Source organism: Paecilomyces variotii (assembly GCF_004022145.1).
Source record: "Paecilomyces variotii strain CBS 101075 chromosome Unknown C8Q69scaffold_1, whole genome shotgun sequence".
Classification (NCBI taxonomy): domain Eukaryota; kingdom Fungi; phylum Ascomycota; class Eurotiomycetes; order Eurotiales; family Thermoascaceae; genus Paecilomyces; species Paecilomyces variotii.
Window position 1 is genome coordinate 3,734,090 of NW_021167140.1, and position 16,886 is coordinate 3,750,975.

A 16,886-nucleotide genomic window follows, 5' to 3' on the forward strand; every position below is an offset into this window, starting at 1 on the left:
AGGACCGGTCAGAGAAACGAGAGAGATTCTATGCCCATTTAGCCTGTAGATGCATCCCCGCCTACTAATGCGTAGAGATTGTTGCCTGTAGGTAGATGTGTGCCAATACTTGCCTTTTATTCGTACGCTAGATACACATATTGCAGTCGGCAAGAAGACGACGACTAAGAGCCAATGTCTGATTCTTCAGAAAATGTATCTAAGGATGAGGAGGCAGCAATAATGGAGACGAAAGCGACAAAATTCAAGGAATGAAATGCAGGACGCCATGGAGCTCTCCGATGATCAAGTCCCAAAGGGAAATGATAAGTTTTTAGGACAGTTTATAGCTTGTAGCCAGCCAAATCACTAATATCCGTCACAATGAACGGAGGGGCAAGTATCGACATCATGCTGTAAAAGAATTCTCTACTAGTAGTAGCTGGGCGGGACCATTCTGAATAGGTGTTTGTTTCCAACGAACTCAATATTAGCTTAGACGCTATATCCCTTTATATATATCAGGGACCGCGAGACAGAATTTGAAAAGAGTATACGGGCTGTTATCTTTGGGTTATTAACTACCGTGTCGATCTATATCAATAGATAATCTAGAAGGCAGCCCATATCTTTCCACTTGAAAAGGAAGGCTATAAGGTTAAAAATAAATGATTCCAGTCGATAGATTGTTGATATAGATACAGGAAACACTTCTATTCTTATTATTTCGATTCAGAATAGCTTTCTCCTTCAAGCAAATATATAACTATTAGATATTCGATGACTAAGTAGACCTAGATGTAAGGGGTATTTTGTCAATTTATCTAGAGGACAGCTACAAAATTACTTGATATATTCCTGATAGATAGGGGTTAAATAACCATATGTAGAAAAACCTACCGATTCAAATCGCTTCTTAAATAATCCAAGAACCTTCTTCTATAAGGGCACTTTAAACAGAGTATTCTTGGAAAGACAAGGGGAGCTAGGAAGCTTTTGTTTAGATATAACTTCCAACTAGTGTTTAATATATTAGGAAAGATTCTAGAGGGGCCATTCCCGATTCAATAGTCCAAAACGGAACTTTCGGCTAGACTATGGGGGTGGCCATAAGATCAGGGCCTGCTCTGGTAATGTGATACGGAGGGATAGAAGACCAAAAGAAGGGATATGGATGGCACAAGTAATGCGAGACGAACAGTAGGTTTCCATTCTGTCTCTTATATTATGGTTTCCTGATATGATAGCATGTTTGCACATAGTAGTCGGGGTCATACGGATTGAGATACGAGATTCCTTGCAAGAATATATAACGTATAGCCGGCGAGAGAATGAGAGCTGGGAGGGAAAGCAAAAGGATGTAAGTAGGCTCAAACATGCTTTCTTTAACTTCGCAATAAATAAATATCATATACAAAGTTCACTAGCTCATTGCATCATGATATTGTCTGGACTGAGGACCTATCTCAAAATCTCGACGTATACTTCCAGGTGTTACCCGAGAATGAAGCGACCGGATGCAGCTGCGTATACTTAGTTGAGAGAGGGGGAAGTTATCATAGCCGAAGAAAAATTGAAAAAACGGATACTACAAATTCGTGGAAAGAAGGAAATGATGGAAGATGGTTGGACAACTTAGGTATTTGCTTTCGTCTCTGGTGCTGCTAACCCAAACCGGACCAACGCAGAAGTAGGCAGCTATTTCCTACATTTAAACATCGAAAGCAATTAAAAAGAGAATCAAGAGCGACGAGCTAAATGCTGGCAATATTGTTATAGTGTGTATTTTGCATGATTAGCGAGATATCCGCGTCGAATTCTGTCACCGCTCCCTCGTTCCCATCATGCTGGCTTTCCCATACTTCGAGGTGAAAACTGGAGCAGATAGTTGTTGTACTGTACATACGTTTGAGCCTCTAGACTAATTTCACCCAGTTTCCGCTCTTTTGTCGATTGACCTTATTTATGACTCAAGCTCAGACATGCTGATTGCTGATACGAGGAGAACAGTTCAGTGGAGATCCTCAGCCCTATGGCACTAAGATGCGGCCTGGATGAGCACGAACGTCGTGACCGCCAATCGCCCTGAACACGAGACACCCATTGGCCAAAAGGCGGCGAACGTTATATATGCAGATAGAAGCTAACTTCATCATATACTTTCGGAGTGACCATTATCAAACGGCTGTGCAGCCTGTCTATCCGTGTCACTGTTGATTGCCTGAGAATTGTGGCGAGCTGAGAGTCGGAACCATGTAGCCTGAGGCAGTGCTGGCTCACCGTTCCCACAAGCGCTACAGAATCCATCTGAGCCCGGATCTGGAGGGGATACTATCGGGATATGATAGTGAATGGGTCCTGCAAGTAAGGAATCATTTACATACAGCGGAAATTCTCCGCTTGCTGACCGATACCGCTCTCAAGGTTCCCACAGGAACAACGGGAGAAGACTGCCTAATGGTACTCCACAGTACAGTGCACGGCTCTCACTGGATTACAAGAGAGTAATATCACCGGGAAGGCTTCCGTAAGGCTGAGCAAGGATGGTGGGCAGCGGAAAGATGTCCCTCGTGCATTAGCAATGGAGAAGTGACCCAAGAGAAACCACAAGAGATATTGGGATCAGCAGAATAGGGGAGCAACATGATATTATCGACTTTCTTTCATGTCTGCAGGGGCATAGCAGCTGAAACCGACATTAGTCTACTTCAAACCACCGCCAGGACCGTCGAGAGGAATAACTGTATGGACACCATCATTGGACTTCGTTCAAGCCATGGTGTCCCTGTCAGTTTCTAAGTCTACATCCAATCGTGATTTTACAAGGACTCGATATATTCAACGTCGCCGAGGATATTTAGCCCCTTCCAGGGTCTCTGGCCGTCATCAGCAACCTTTCCACTTCCATCGACGGGCAGAACGCCACGGCCATTCGTGAAAACAATGCCTACCACTTGTCTTTGACTCGGAGATTTCGCGTATGCAGGAAGCAAAACACCCTAACCAATGGCCGGATCAAGTCAGGGATGATACTCTGAAAGACATCGGCTGTTGAAACCTAGAGACCCACCATCCGAAATCCTTCTAGGACCGGGATAACCGCCTCTAGAATGGTTATGGCCCCCTTTCCGCGTGGCAAATGTTGCAGAAACATCCGAGACTGTGTAACTATTCAAAGCACTGGATACTGGAGCTAGGTCACGAGGCGTACCGCAGATATAGCAGCCCATTGGCATGTTGTTTATACGAGAGACCTTGCGCTAATGGGGAGTAGGATTCAAAATTCCGCGTTGATGAGGCGTAAATTCTGTCTGAACGGAGATTTATAATAATCAAGCTAGAGAAACTCATGCGGGAACCTCGATTCCGTAGATAGCACATGTGATGCCAAATATAGCAGTAGCAATATATTTCATCCCGCTGAGCTTACCCCGCGGATATAGCTTCGTTACATTGAGAATAATTTGATCATAGAGAGATATGTCTATGCCCTTCATTACAGCAGCGGAGAATCCCACAGCTCATACTTGGAAATCCATAGTTCCGCTGCAGATTAAGGCCCGGCGATGTGACTTGACGTTTAAAAACTACTCCGGTTTTGAGCCGCGTCTATAGATTAACATGGAACTTTAACTTGTTTTACTTCTAGCATGTCTATATAGAAGTATTAGCGCCTTAGAGAAGTGCGTTACTACAACTACGAACGTTTTCAATGAAAGAAATTCTAAAGTTCTAGAGTCCCTTTGAAGATAAGTAGTCAAATGTATAGAAACACTCTGTGCAGATTTACAGATCCGTCTCCACAGTTGTATATGTACTGATCTCATTTGCGAAGCCTTTCTAAACGACAACTGCTGATCCATGACCTCAGTTACCTGCTTCTCAAAGGACCTCCACTTAGTTCCGAGCTCTCTTTCTGCCTTGGTCGTATCAACGTCCCAAGCATGTCCGGGTGTATCTCGAGTTAGGCCGAACCCGACAGTGGGATATCATTTCTTCAGGAGGGCTACAACATCAATCCATGTGTGTTTCCCAGCTGTGAGAATATATTTCGAGCCATTGGCTACCTTGTCATCGAGGGTTCTGATGTGTGCCTCTGCCACGTCTAAGATGTGGACTGAGAGTAGACTCACGACAGGGTTTCCGGTCATGATCGTACCGAATAATAATCCATCTGCACCATTCGCGACTTCTTCGGTGGTAATTTGTAGCGGATTATGTCAATAAACAAAAGAATGATGTATAGTGACGAGGAACAATGCTGAAGAGGCTGTTTTCTTGAATTTCCAAGAAGCATTGTTAGCAACGATCTTGGAAGGATGATACATGTTCATTGCAGTTGAGAAATCGTGAAGGGTTTCTCCATTCGGTACACCGGACATAGGAACCAAAGCAAGAATCGATGATGTGACAATGACTTTATTGATGCTGGGGATTTTTGCTGCTGCCTTCAATATAGCGATTGTGCCATTAGCTGCGGGTTTGAAGTATGTCTCCTTATTGGTAGCATCCGGACCTGGCGCTGCAATAGGGGAGGCCATATGGAGGACATAATATACTCCATTGAGCTTCCCAGAAAAAGAAGATTCGTGTGTGAAGTCAGACATCAAAACGAACTATAGCTGGTCGACATACTCGGGCAAGAACTTCTTCAGTTTTTCGATCTGACTTTATCTTCGGCCGCTGATCCTAAGACGATATCCTGCTTTGACTGCCTCACGAGTAGTCACACTGCCAATAAAGCCAATTGCCCCGGTGATGAAAATTAGACTTGATGGCATTTTGAGATTTTCCTTAAATAATGAATTCTATTAATTGGCTTTTGAAGATTTTGAAATAATGTGTCTCCAGGTGGTATAAATATAAATTATCTCAAGATTCTCAGTAAAGATGTTCAGTAATCAACAATTCTTGTTCTAATTGCGGCTACACTGAGTTACTACTTATACAGTTATGTCTTTGTTATCCCAGCTCAACAGCATGATGGCGATTACTGATGAAAGCATAACAGTCCCTAACTTCTAATTCCTCTGAACCCGATTTATGTTCATCCAAGCCATATTTAATGCCGTCGACACTACAGATTAGGAGATGGTTTCCTATGTTTTCCTGTATAATGTGGTATCGTACACGCCAAATCCAAAACTCATTACTCCAGCGTAATAATGTCCATCCGATTCCGAACCCTCCTAGCCCAGCTTGTCGTACAGTAAGAAACTCCAAGGAAAGTTAACTAATTCCCTTCTATCGCAAGCAGAGTAGCGAAGACGGCGAATATCTCTAAAGTCACACTGAATGCGATGAACCAGGTACCATATCTGGTGATTGGAACGACGTGACATGCTGCTCTCCGGACAGATTATTTACAAGGTGGCCATGAGCGACAGACATGTGAGATGAGTGAGATGACAAATTCCGCAGAGGTATTGTATTGGATGGCATCGGTTTCGAACCGCTTTCACTACCTTCCATATGGCCTGGTCGCGTCTGCTCCCTGGTGGAAAGCCAATCGAAAAGCCTATCGAGTAAGAGAACTAAAGAGTCAGTATACTGGAGGCGTAGTGACAAGTGTCGCACGAACCGGTGAATAGTACCAGAGTGACAGTGAAAAGTATCATAGGGCTGGTCATGAAATGGTATGCAAGCTTGAATTCCAGCGCGAATAAGATTAACCCAGCCAGAAGAAGCGCAAGGACAATGCGTGTTCCGACAGCTAGATATCTGTACAGCCTGCGATGATGACGCCGCGTGAGGAAGGTGAACACCGAAAAGGAAGCCATGGTTAGGGATGCCACGACAAAGAAGTACACGTAGACAAAACTGAGAAGTTGAAGGTACATGATTAAGAACTTGTTCTTGTCAAGCTGACTCGTGTCATTTCCCTTCGAGGGAGCTATTCCCATACTCGAAAACAAGGCCGCAGTCACGTTTCTCATTAGATTCTCGGCTCGATCTTGAGTTAGAGAATAATGAGCAGAGTGGCTTGAAGGGCAAAGAGGCTGGTCTGCCAGCGCATTGATGATTGAATCTATTGATTCTTTTTCCTTCAACGCCCCCCGAGAATAATCGATTTCCATGTCCACAATTGTACTATTCAGAAGCCTCACTGCGCGGGCAGGGTCAGGACGAGGCCTCTCGCACACGAACAAAATTGTCTCTCCAAGGTATCTCAATTTGAGTGAGATGTCTAGGGTCAGAGCAAGGATTTGAGACCCTTCGAGGAGAAGAATGAGAACAATATGAAAAGGGAAATGCAGCTGAGTCCATATCTGTTGACGGATCTTCCCATACTTCATCCGCGGGGATAGATCAAAATATGACTGCCACACGAGATACTGTGAAGAAAGAATTAGACTCCCTGAATCATATAGAAGACGAGAGACTTACAACTGTGGTCGTCACACCGAGGATATGGACGAATGACCATTTAGTCCAGCCTCCTCCTCCAACAGTCTTGTTAACGATCCTAGTGACAGAGATCACACCTTCTCCGATAATGATCAATGTCAGGAGCCCCATCCTCACATTGAGATGCGTATCCTCAAATCCTATGCCCGGTGTCTCGCCGGAGATTCCCATGATGACGACCATCTCAACAGCAAATAAGGCGAACCATACGATCCAGACGTATGATCGACTGCTTCTTGGAGTGCCGAAAGCAAAGTATAGCTTCAACTAGTCAGCAAATGCCTGTCGCAAAATAAGGTAATATATCTTTCGACTCACCCCAGTATAGATGGCGCTTGTAATCAACAGTACCGCGATTATAACGACCATACCCTTAAATGCAGTCCTCATTTTCTTACGCATGAACCTCAGATTTATGGAATACTGAACTGCCAGCATCAGCCTACTAACGGCGAGAAGAACAGTGAGCGCTTTGAATGCCCAGACATTTTCGTCTCGTATCCTTGTGGTGAAGCGGGACCCGGCAGAGGCAAAGCCGACCATTGTCCCAAGCTGAACAACTTTGCATATCCTTTCGAATACGGAGTCGCGTGCGAACCGAATGTCGAATAGAGTCACTTGTAGCCACGTAAACCATATCACCCCAAGAAAGCCAACGTAAGCCCAGAGAGCTGTTTGTAAGGTCAGACCGAATAGCGTCCTGGAAGCAGGTAGAAATGATACCTTCTACATTGTTTATCTCATGCGTGGCGGTAAAGGTTGATAAGTTTGCGACTAAAGCTAAATCATAAAAGAGCTCTGTCGGAGTTGCATCTGAATGGCGATAGAGATGAGGTGGATTCCCGTCTTTTTCGTCTATAGGACTCTCGAACCAGGGAATGACATCGCGCTGCGTGCTAGAACAACATCAGAAACGGTAGAACGTGACGTGAGAAGATAGAGAGAGGATCAAATGTTCTTACTATGGCTTTTGTGCTATCCTACGTAACGGTTCCCGGAAGAACGATAGAAATGGCTGGCGGCCCATGCTGCAGAGAAGATCTGTAGTGTAATATATATTCTAACTGGGTATCATAATATCGTAGGAAGACGAGAATAGTCAAGGACATGAATATAATACATGGAGAATAGGAGCAGGAGATTGAAGAGGCAAATGAAAGACTATGTGTATCTGAAGGAAGGTGCCATTTCCAGCCCGAGTGATAGCCTTTCCAACGGAGAGATTGAGGACCGTCCAGTATTATGATGATGCCTCACTTGGGGAAGCTGCATTAGGCGTCGCCATCGATGTCCCGAGACTCTCGAGACCGCGGTAGTTCTGGATATCGTCACCTGGTAGACCCCCTTCAGCACTGGGACTGAGACCTGCCTCCGATCTGAGTCTCTCATAGTTATCCCCTGCTTCTTTGATCAAAGCTTGAATTTCCACTTCGCGAGTGGCTATATCCGCCTTTTCCTTCCGTAACTCCTCCATCCTGTTGATTAGTTCTGATTTTGACACTTCCATCGCGGCTAATGATGCACGCAGGCGGCTCAGGCTATCTGAGAGACGAGGCAGTGATGTGATCTTAGGAGGCGTTTTCGGCCTCTCAGGATGATCAGCACGGTCGTGCCCCATCGCCGCCTGCCTCTGCGCAGCTTCATAAGCGGCCTTGCGCTCAGCATCGGAATCGTCCTCATCAGACGTATCCTCGGCCTCTTCGATCAGGTCGCGCATCTCTGCGCGTTTCCTTCGTTGCTGTTCCCGTTCAGACTTCTTTCCCAATGAGATTCTACCATCCTCAACGTATTCGTCGAAGCCTTCTGCGAAGTCTTCATCGTCACGCACAAGCCTAGTTTCCTCTTTCTCCCTCTTAGGATCCAGAGACAAATAGTCCTCCTCTTCCTCAATGCCTTTATCCAGAGAAATGAAATCCTGCTCCCTCGCTAACCGAGCCCTCCTAGCCTTTTTCTCCCGGATTTCTGCTTCGCTTGGAATAGAAGTGGGCCTAGATATTTCCATCACCTCTCCAAATTTAGCAGCTACATCCACGCCTTGGTTTAGCTCCTCGTCGCTCTGTACGGAACTCTGCTGTTTTGGTGTTGATGGGGTGGAATCGCGCAATTCCTTGAGATAATCTTGATTGTAAACGGGGCGATCCTGATCTTGCCCGACTCGAATTGGGAGATGGTCCGACGATCCGGAAGGAGACCATGAACGCTGGAGAGCGCTTTTCTCTAGGGCCCGTCTTCCCAGTCCGGGTCGTTTAGGCGTTACGACTTCACTTTGGTCTTCATCTTCGGCCATAGACGTCTCACCTGGACCGAAAGAAAGACGCAGCTTTGACTTCTGTTTTGACTTCGCCGGTCTCTTGACGACAGGTTCTGCATCTGTATGAGAATTGGTTAGATCGACCCTACCCATACCAAGCATGATGACATCTTAAGTGGCGGAGAAGCTCACCTTGTACGGTGCTGTTTTCCTCATCTTCTTCAACGGGACCTACCCTGCGCGCTTTGTTACGATTCTTGAAGAGAGAACTCATTATTGTCAGGCTAAAGACAACTGGAACAGAGACTGTGTTGCGGTATCCAGGCAGTGCAACAGTTGCTCTTCCGCGCTTTTGAAGCTGCGCCGGATCATTGTTGTTCCAGCGCAGCTCTCCCATTTGGTCGCCAAGCAAGTCACGGCCGCTTCTTCACAACGCGGAGACATCAGGAGAGGAAGACAACATCACAGGCTTGACAAGATGCCTCAAGCTCAGCCTGAACTCAAGAAGGTACGTTGGATAATTACTATACAATACCAGTGCCTGTGAACTGACTAGTTGGTTGTCTGTAGTACATGGAAAAGCGGTTGTTCGTTCAACTGAACGGCAACCGCAAAGTCATCGGTATCCTCCGTGGCTACGATGTACGACCCATTTCCCCGCTTATATCTCCCAGGCATACTTGATTACTGCTATCCGAGTGCACTTCAGACATAATTGACTGACTTGCGTGCTGCGTAGGTCTTCATGAACATTGTCCTTGACGAGGCCGTCGAAGAGAAGAGCGGCGGCGAGAAAGCGAGACTCGGCATGGTGGTAAGGAGCACAAATATCTCCAGGAATCACTTTCTTTCATCGTTGCTGATCATGAGTTTAGGTCATTCGTGGTAACTCGGTCGTCATGTTGGAGGTTTGTAATCCCTGTTACCGGATAGCGATAAGAGATTGATTGCTAACATTTGCAATACAGGCGCTCGAACGGATAAGCGACAAATGATCAAACTAGCAGACTACCCAGATTTCAGATACAGAACTGATTTGAGAATGACGATACCTTGTATGGCGGGGGTTACATGTTTACTATAACCAGGGAGTTCATGGGCCGGTTATTCGCGACTAAGGGAAAAGAAAAAAGCAACTATTCCATAGATACAACTACGGATGTCACAATAGTGCACTTGCAAACTTGATTATATCTCACTTTATATTGAGTCTGCCTTCCTCTGATAGCCATGTAATATCTTCGATTAGCATGTCATTGTAATCGAGTGGTTTCGCTGGAAGCAGGTACGCCTCATGCTCGAATTGACGACTTCATCCGAACATAGGAAGGGGGCAAAAGAAAGCAAGAAGGAAAGAAACTCCACGCCTTCAAGGCACGCCAAAGTTGACCCCCTTTCCTTCCCACCCATAATTCACGAAACAAACAGGTATGAGAATACACTTCGATCAAAAATAGCACATAGAATGCCCCAAATATATTTTTGATGAAAAAACGAAAAAGGAAAATGCAATAGAACGGGGAATGAATACCAGTGATATCAGCAGCACGGTATTCATGCGGGTAATCTCTTGCGATTATTGATTGAGTTTCAATTTCAGCTTTAGCGGCCCACCGCCTGGTGTGGATGGCGTTGTGCCCCCTCCGCCAGGTGTTGGCGGTTGAGACTTAGGTGTACCGAAAGCTGGGATGTGGATTTTCATGGGAGGTTGTGGGTTTGCTGGGCTGGATGTTGATCCTAGTTTCGATGACTTGAAAGTGATTCTGGGAGCTGGAGGAGGCATTCCTTGATCGTCGCGTTTGCGTTTGCCCTGGCTGGTGGTAGGTTCTTTGGATAGAGGCCTTGTGCGGTACTTGGCCGTCTTGTAGAAACGTAGCTGACCCTTCGTGGAAGTTAGTGGCGGGTTTGCAGTAATGGTTGGGGAAGAGAGTGGGAAACGGCTCACCTTGCCAAGATGTTGTACACCCCAGTAGCGGGGGAATTTCAATGAGACCATCTTCGAATAGACGGGGTCGTACAGAACCTTACATAGGTCGAGGAACTCGGACATCTCCAGGACACTGATAACTGGGGAGTTGCATGCGGCCCAGAGTGACTCCTTCAGCGTGATATTCGCGGATATTTCCTGCTTCAGGGCATCAATGGCACCTGTTATAGTTTGTCGCCGTGCTAGATCCGCCTGCCGGACTTCCGTTGACGACTCTTGTTCGATAATAAGACCGTCACCTTGTTGCGGATGAGTGTCATTCTGCTGCCCTTCACCAAAGGCAACTGGTGCAAGCGCTCTGCCGAAAAGACGATGGAGCTGCCATCGTAGCCAAGGCGATGGGTCAGCAGACATGGTGTAGATGAGCCATCTCAGCAACTCTGGACTTCGGAAAACATCCAAATCTAGTAGACACTCGAAAGCGTCCAGTCGAAGACGATCGTAGGTACCGGCTCGCGTGTACTGGAGGAACTGCATGACGTCGAGCTCAATAAGCTTAGCTTGCATGAACTTGAGCTGGCACTTCAGCGCAGTCCTCGAGTAAATATTCTGGAACGAACTGGACCATTCGTCCATCCTGCGGTATCTGTCAATTTCGGCAATGGAATCCTTTTCGATCTGTTCTTCCGCCTGGTTCTCTAGCTCGCGTTCCATGTCGAAATCGAGAACTGACGGATCGTCAGTCCCCCTCTTTTCAACTTTTCCGAGCAGAGCATTACATAATGACTGCATTAAAGTTGCGACATAGAAATTATCGGAAAACTCGTTGTTAGAGTTGTCGTTGAACTTCAGTTTGTCGTAAAGAAACCGCTTGACTTTGAGTGGCGTCTTTCCCGAATTATCGCGAACCTGGGAAATCGCTTCGGGGATTACTAGCTGGAGCTTGTAGTTGGCCTGGTCCGAAAAATCATTCGATCGTGTCATTGGCGATCCCGGGATACAAAACAGCTCCTGGAAGGCCCTCTCCAAGTGATATAAGCCGAGCCAGTCAATGTCTTCCTTGGCGTGCTTCACCAAGGCCATTGCTGCTGTCGTGCGGATCCCATGGAAATACCTTCGATCCATCAATGTCCGTACAAATATCGTGGAGATCAGGGGATGTGGTCGCTGGGCTGCCATGTATTGTAGGGACTCCAGTTGCGCGACCACGTCCCTGTCCTGTTGCAATTGCGACAGGTACATATACCCCGGCATCACGAGTGAGAGCTTGCAAATCCACTCGAAATCGGCATCCATACGGATCCATTCGTACGACTCCTGGCCCATACGTTCTTCATCCTCCTTGCTCCAATCCACCAGCTTCCAGTCTTGCACCTCTTCTTCGGTTTGTAGAACATCACCAAGGCAGTACAAAAGCACGTCGTCCTGCGCTTCAGAATTAGGATCCCCAGTGGAAGCAGCTGCGCGCTCTTTTTGCCTCTTGTTCCTTTTTAACCGTTTATATTTGGTATTGTATGGGATGTCGAACTTAGTTACGCCTTCCTTTATCTCAACGATGTGCTCGTAAGGTGTGCCATCTGCCTCGTGGATGCGAATGGTCATCGAACCAGAAAACACCGGCTGTATTGTCCCTGCATAGATACCTCTGATCTCCTCCTTGACGTCGCGCATAAACGTGGATTTGTCGAGGTCCCGGTTGGTAGGCTGTTCAGACTGGACTTGCTTGATCATCATCTCGACCACCAGCTTCTTCTTGTTGAATCGTTGCGTTGCCTGGAAGCGTGGGCACCCAGCACCATACACCCATTGCTGGAAGAAGGTGTCTAGCTTAGCATGTCCGAAACGCTCACAAGTTTTCTGGAAGAAGGCACTTGTGACGGCCCCATTTGGCAGGTCACCCATTCGAGCATTGAGGAATATTCTTGAGATGATTCGAGACACGGTCGGTTTGCCACTCGCCTTGGTTAGCCTTCTTTCAAGGATAAACAGGACGAGGGGTGCTTTCAAAGCGATGAAATCGATCTCTGATGGGTCCAATTTCAAAATATTGCCCATGTCGAATATGGACGGACGCTCAAAGTCCAAGTCACAGACCCTGTCCGACATCTTTTTCAGTCGGAATCGGTATTCATTATTACCGCAAAGCTTTTTCATAAACGTATCCGTGATATAATATGCGATGCCGACAATCACCCACGTGTCCCCTGGTTCCTTAGGGACTATGTTGACGCCGATCCACTGTGATGCCAAGGCGTGAACCAACGTCCTCGTAGAGTCATACATGGGATCAAGGATTTCCTCCGGGAAAAGAAGGTGGTTGTTGCAGATCGACAACGACGCGACCGGGTTCGTATCGGTGCCAATCTCATCCACGAAACATATCTTGTAGCTGGAGAAGGGATAAGAACCGTAACTCAAAGAGAAGAAATCGATCGCCTTTGCCATAGGGAAGCATGTGTTTCTAACTTCATCTGCTCTTCCAGGCAAACAGAATGCATGGACAGGAATGGCGTTCTGTCCAAGCTGATCGTCTTGGTCGCTTTCACGAAACTCGGATAGGTTCACGTATTCAAAAGGCCCAATCGCAAACCCTATCTGCTGAGCAGATAATGGCGAACTACACGCAAAAGATACTGTTTTCCTGCCAGGATCTCGGGGATCCGTAATCTCATCCGTCATATCACCAGAACAAGCAACCGTAATGTCCAGTGTTTCGTCATCAGCAGCTAGATAAGGACTGCGTGAGGCAGTGGACTTGTTGTTTTGCGTCTCCTTCGTTTTGCGATCGAACAGATCACCAAGCGTGGACGGACATTTGATTGAAATCTCCCACGTACATCGAGATGACGGGTCATCGACACACGGAAATAAACATGATCCTGCGCCCAACCCCGTGCTATTGGTCGTAAATGCGTGTGGGTAACGTCTGTCACCGTTATTCAGCCCCACAAAATGCAAGCCTTCTCGGATATTGTCGATAGCAAATTCTGCGTAGACTGTCAAGGCCGTAAAGCGCGGAAGTGCCGTCTCTGCTGTTTTCGAGCTCAAGGGGCCATCCGCATCCTCCCCACTCCCAGTCGCACGCAGCGCCATCTGATTCTGCGCCTCGATGGAGAACGGATCCAACTCTTCTATACGGACGCTTTTGGGGATCATAACAACCAGTTCAGGGTCCGGCTGAGTTTTCAGGAGGGGATCAATCTTCGCAGCGAGGCGCTGGTGGTAGTGAGGCCCATAGAGGTTCAGCGAGTCATAGGGGTCTGTATATTTGGTCGTTGGAGCTTTGCCGCTCACGTTCAACCGCTTGAGGTCGCCTTGACGAAAGTTCAGTCGGATGAGCCTGAGGTCCTTATAATGAGGATGGATCGTGATCTCCGTCTTCCCCTTGAGACTCTTGTTCACAAAATCTATTTCCAGCTCCACCTTCTGATGCGCGACACTGTATCCAAGCCCTGGCCACGCGGGGCCTGCCGCCGGGGTTTCGACCACACCCGGCATCGCGATGAGCGTTTAATCGTAGGTTGCGCCGGGTGCGCTATATGTGACATCCACCTTCATCTCCAGGCCGCCATATCATGTCAGATCGTCTTCTATAAAGCGCAAGTCGTAGAGAAGATCTGGAACTGTCAGAAGAGATGTGACTGTGATCGTAACACCTGTTGCGCGACTCGTGCGGCGGGAGCAAGCTGGCGACGTCGTAGCTTCTTTCACAGTCGACAGAAGGTGGTGAGCGGCAAGTGGTGAATAGCGCGCTTCACCAGCCACGCCAATAGAGACAATGGAAACGCCGCTCAAGGGCAACAAGGAGGACTGGAGAGCTGTTCGTTGCTCTCGACGCTGACGCTGACGGAATCGAAGAAGCCGCAGATCGCGAAGCTCGGGCCATGGAGCAGGTGACACGTGATTTCTCAACTCCGCTACTCTAAACTCCGAGGCTGCCAATGCTCCTTTTCCTCTTCATTCCGCTCTTTTGTATAGCCCATCTCTCATCCATCCGGCCATTCGACAAGTTCTCTGCCGGTCTCTCTTCCGTTGCCAAATCGCTGTTGTGTGGCCCCACCTGGGTTGCTTTTCCCCGCAGGTGTCGCACCGGAGGTCGTCCACTTTCTCTCGCAGTTTATAAGTGTGTGAATAAAGAACCGCAGTGAAGAGATGAGTGCGTTATTCAGGATGGTGCAAGGTAACTAACATCTCTTGACTCTGCCCACCATATAGTCGCCATTTTTCTCCTACTAACAAGATGTATTCCAACCACACAGCGACGCAGGACTCGCTCTCCGATGAACATCTGGTGCACCTGAAGTCGTATAAATACTCCAGCGTCGACAAGTCCCCTATCTCGCGGTACATATTGAAACACTACGTATTTCTCCCAATGCGCCATCGTACGTGATGATGTAACTGACTCGGACCTATACGCCTTAGTGGAATGCATTCGTCGAGCTGCTGCCGCTATGGATCGCTCCCAATATGGTCACCCTGTTGGGTTTCTTTTTCATTGTAGCCAATGTCATCTTTGTCGAGCTGTTCATGCCTGACCTAGTAGGGCCGGTACGTACATATATAATGCCTCCGACTAGTCCACAGCTAAGTCTGTCCATGATTATAGGGTCCTACCTGGCTTTACTACAGCTTTGCTTTCGGTGTTTGGATGTACTCGACTCTTGATAACGTTGACGGCAAGCAGGCCAGACGTACAGGGACTTCTAGTGGACTGGGGGAACTGTTCGAGTTCGTACATATACACTACGCCGGTTCTGGGTTGGGAAGCTGACTGCTACAAGCCATGGAATCGATTCCCTGAACTGTACACTGGCAAGTCTGTTGGAAACAGCCGCCATGGGTCTCGGTGCCACCAAGATCGGTGCGTTTACGGCTCTCATTCCATGCCTGGCCATGTTCTTTTCGACCTGGGAAACATACCATACGCATACGCTCTACCTTGGATATGTCAACGGTCCTACCGAAGGTCTCCTCATTGCTATTGCAGTCATGATCGCTTCAGGTCATTATGGACCCCAGATCTGGACATACCGCGTCTCAGATTATCTGGGCTACTCAAACATTTTTGGAAAGTCTACATTCCAGGAACTCTGGGTATACGTTGTCTTCGGCTCATTCCTCATTGGTCACCTGCCAGCCTGCGTCCTGAATGTCTATCAGGCTAGAAAACGCCAGGGTCTCCCCTTCTTGCCAGTCCTCAAGGAGTGGCTCCCCATTAGCGTTTTCACTGGCTGCGTTGTTGCTTGGCTCTTCTCCCCCTACTCAACCTTGCTGGCGGAAAACAGACTAGTTCTGTTCTGCGTGACTATGTCATTTGTTTTTGGCCGCATGACTACTAAGATCATCCTGGCTCATCTTCTCAAGCAGCCATTCCCGTACTGGACTGTTCTTATTACTCCGCTGATTGGAGGCGCGCTCCTTGGCAATCTACCCCGATTTGGTCTCCCCCAGGTCAGTGCTACCATCGAAGTATGGTACTTGCGAGGTTACCTGGTATTCGCCTTCGTTGCCTACATGCACTGGGCGCTCTTGGTCATCAACAGAATCACCACGTACCTGGGCATCAACTGCCTGACTATCAGGGAAGACAAGTCCGCGGCCAGAGAGAAAGTGTACCGCGATTTTGGAGAGGGAAAGCTGAACGTCAACAACATTCGAACGGATACCAGCAAGGCCGGATTGAAGCACCATTAAGGCAAACCATATTTTCCGAAGACGATCTGTGCAAGTGGCTCGAATCTACTGCGTCCATCAATACAGACCATCTTCGACACTTGATCGCATCTCCGCACAGCCTACCATTTACGCCTCCACGTAGACTATGTCAGCATGATTGTTTTAACGCATGACGTCACATAACGATTGAAGGAACGAACGCCAGTGCAATAGAAGACCACCATATTTGACGTGCTCGCGGAACGTGCAATTTTGTCAGGTTCCTGCGTCATCTGTTGAGGCATATCATGAACCACTTGCAGACCATAGTAAGGAGTTCTAGATCTCTACCATCTCCGTACTTTTGGTTCTACAACAAGAGTATATCATATCATATTGTAATTATCAGTTGGCTACCCAACGCCTCTGGGTCATCTGGGTTTTTCAGCTGCCATTACGCCTGTCTATTTTGGCTTGGACAAACCCATCAGAGAGCTCATTGGATAATGTTGGTTGTATATAATAACGATTCCCCTATATGTTTTCCTTGCTATATCAGATAGAGATCGAAATGAAAATCGCCTGTAATGTTAGATATTGCCGCGGTTCACTCGTATATTCATGCCAAATAAGAGGAAGATCCACTACAAATTTCAAAGGCTA

The 16,886-nt window shown here is 47.4% G+C and overlaps 5 protein-coding genes across 5 annotated transcripts; 2 read left to right on the forward strand and 3 right to left on the reverse strand.

Annotated features, from left to right (window-relative positions):
• Positions 1–3,968: 3,968 nt before the first annotated feature.
• Positions 3,969–4,760, reverse strand: C8Q69DRAFT_484686 (putative 3-beta hydroxysteroid dehydrogenase/isomerase; the record flags this gene model as incomplete). The annotated part of the gene is made up of 3 exons (XM_028631778.1): positions 3,969–4,107; positions 4,237–4,595; positions 4,692–4,760. 3 exons carry the CDS (start codon positions 4,758–4,760, stop codon positions 3,969–3,971), a joined length of 567 nt encoding a protein of 188 aa, XP_028489720.1.
• A 326-nt stretch (positions 4,761–5,086) lies between these two features.
• C8Q69DRAFT_412280 (nineteen complex-related protein 2-domain-containing protein) lies at positions 5,087–9,078 on the reverse strand. The gene is made up of 7 exons (XM_028628314.1): positions 8,831–9,078; positions 7,645–8,757; positions 7,111–7,233; positions 6,706–7,058; positions 6,367–6,648; positions 5,561–6,314; positions 5,087–5,513 (listed from the first exon to the last, which is right to left on the reverse strand). The coding sequence occupies exons 1-7, from the start codon at positions 9,033–9,035 to the stop codon at positions 5,266–5,268; spliced, it is 3,078 nt and encodes a 1,025-aa protein (XP_028489721.1). The 5' UTR covers positions 9,036–9,078; the 3' UTR covers positions 5,087–5,265.
• C8Q69DRAFT_453592 (hypothetical protein) lies at positions 9,079–9,848 on the forward strand. The gene is made up of 5 exons (XM_028629636.1): positions 9,079–9,146; positions 9,209–9,280; positions 9,378–9,452; positions 9,514–9,546; positions 9,607–9,848. The coding sequence occupies exons 1-5, from the start codon at positions 9,117–9,119 to the stop codon at positions 9,631–9,633; spliced, it is 237 nt and encodes a 78-aa protein (XP_028489722.1). The 5' UTR covers positions 9,079–9,116; the 3' UTR covers positions 9,634–9,848.
• Positions 9,849–14,500, reverse strand: C8Q69DRAFT_453594 (hypothetical protein). The gene is made up of 2 exons (XM_028629637.1): positions 10,584–14,500; positions 9,849–10,520 (listed from the first exon to the last, which is right to left on the reverse strand). The coding sequence occupies exons 1-2, from the start codon at positions 14,061–14,063 to the stop codon at positions 10,215–10,217; spliced, it is 3,786 nt and encodes a 1,261-aa protein (XP_028489723.1). The 5' UTR covers positions 14,064–14,500; the 3' UTR covers positions 9,849–10,214.
• Positions 14,501–14,805: 305 nt separating this feature from the next.
• C8Q69DRAFT_396457 (sn-1,2-diacylglycerol cholinephosphotransferase) lies at positions 14,806–16,262 on the forward strand (the record flags this gene model as incomplete). Its single annotated transcript, XM_028627741.1, has 4 exons — positions 14,806–14,928; positions 14,991–15,116; positions 15,175–15,296; positions 15,350–16,262. The coding sequence occupies 4 exons, from the start codon at positions 14,806–14,808 to the stop codon at positions 16,260–16,262; spliced, it is 1,284 nt and encodes a 427-aa protein (XP_028489724.1).
• Positions 16,263–16,886: the final 624 nt, after the last annotated feature.

Excerpts from the sequence above, each read along its gene's own strand:
- C8Q69DRAFT_412280 (XM_028628314.1), bottom strand. The coding sequence starts at position 9,035 with ATGGGAGAGCTGCGCTGGAACAACAATGATCCGGCGCAGCTTCAAAAG. Across the intron at positions 7,234-7,644 it reads GCCTAATGCAGCTTCCCCAA|ACGGGAATCCACCTCATCTC; the intron begins GTGAGGCATCAT and ends TAGACGAAAAAG. Across the intron at positions 6,315-6,366 it reads TCGGTGTGACGACCACAGTT|TATCTCGTGTGGCAGTCATA; the intron begins GTAAGTCTCTCG and ends CTTTCTTCACAG.
- C8Q69DRAFT_453592 (XM_028629636.1), top strand. The coding sequence starts at position 9,117 with ATGCCTCAAGCTCAGCCTGAACTCAAGAAG. Across the intron at positions 9,281-9,377 it reads GTATCCTCCGTGGCTACGAT|GTCTTCATGAACATTGTCCT; the intron begins GTACGACCCATT and ends CGTGCTGCGTAG. Across the intron at positions 9,453-9,513 it reads AAGCGAGACTCGGCATGGTG|GTCATTCGTGGTAACTCGGT; the intron begins GTAAGGAGCACA and ends TCATGAGTTTAG.
- C8Q69DRAFT_453594 (XM_028629637.1), bottom strand. The coding sequence starts at position 14,063 with ATGCCGGGTGTGGTCGAAACCCCGGCGGCAGGCCCCGCGTGGCCAGGG. Across the intron at positions 10,521-10,583 it reads GTGTACAACATCTTGGCAAG|GGTCAGCTACGTTTCTACAA; the intron begins GTGAGCCGTTTC and ends ACTTCCACGAAG.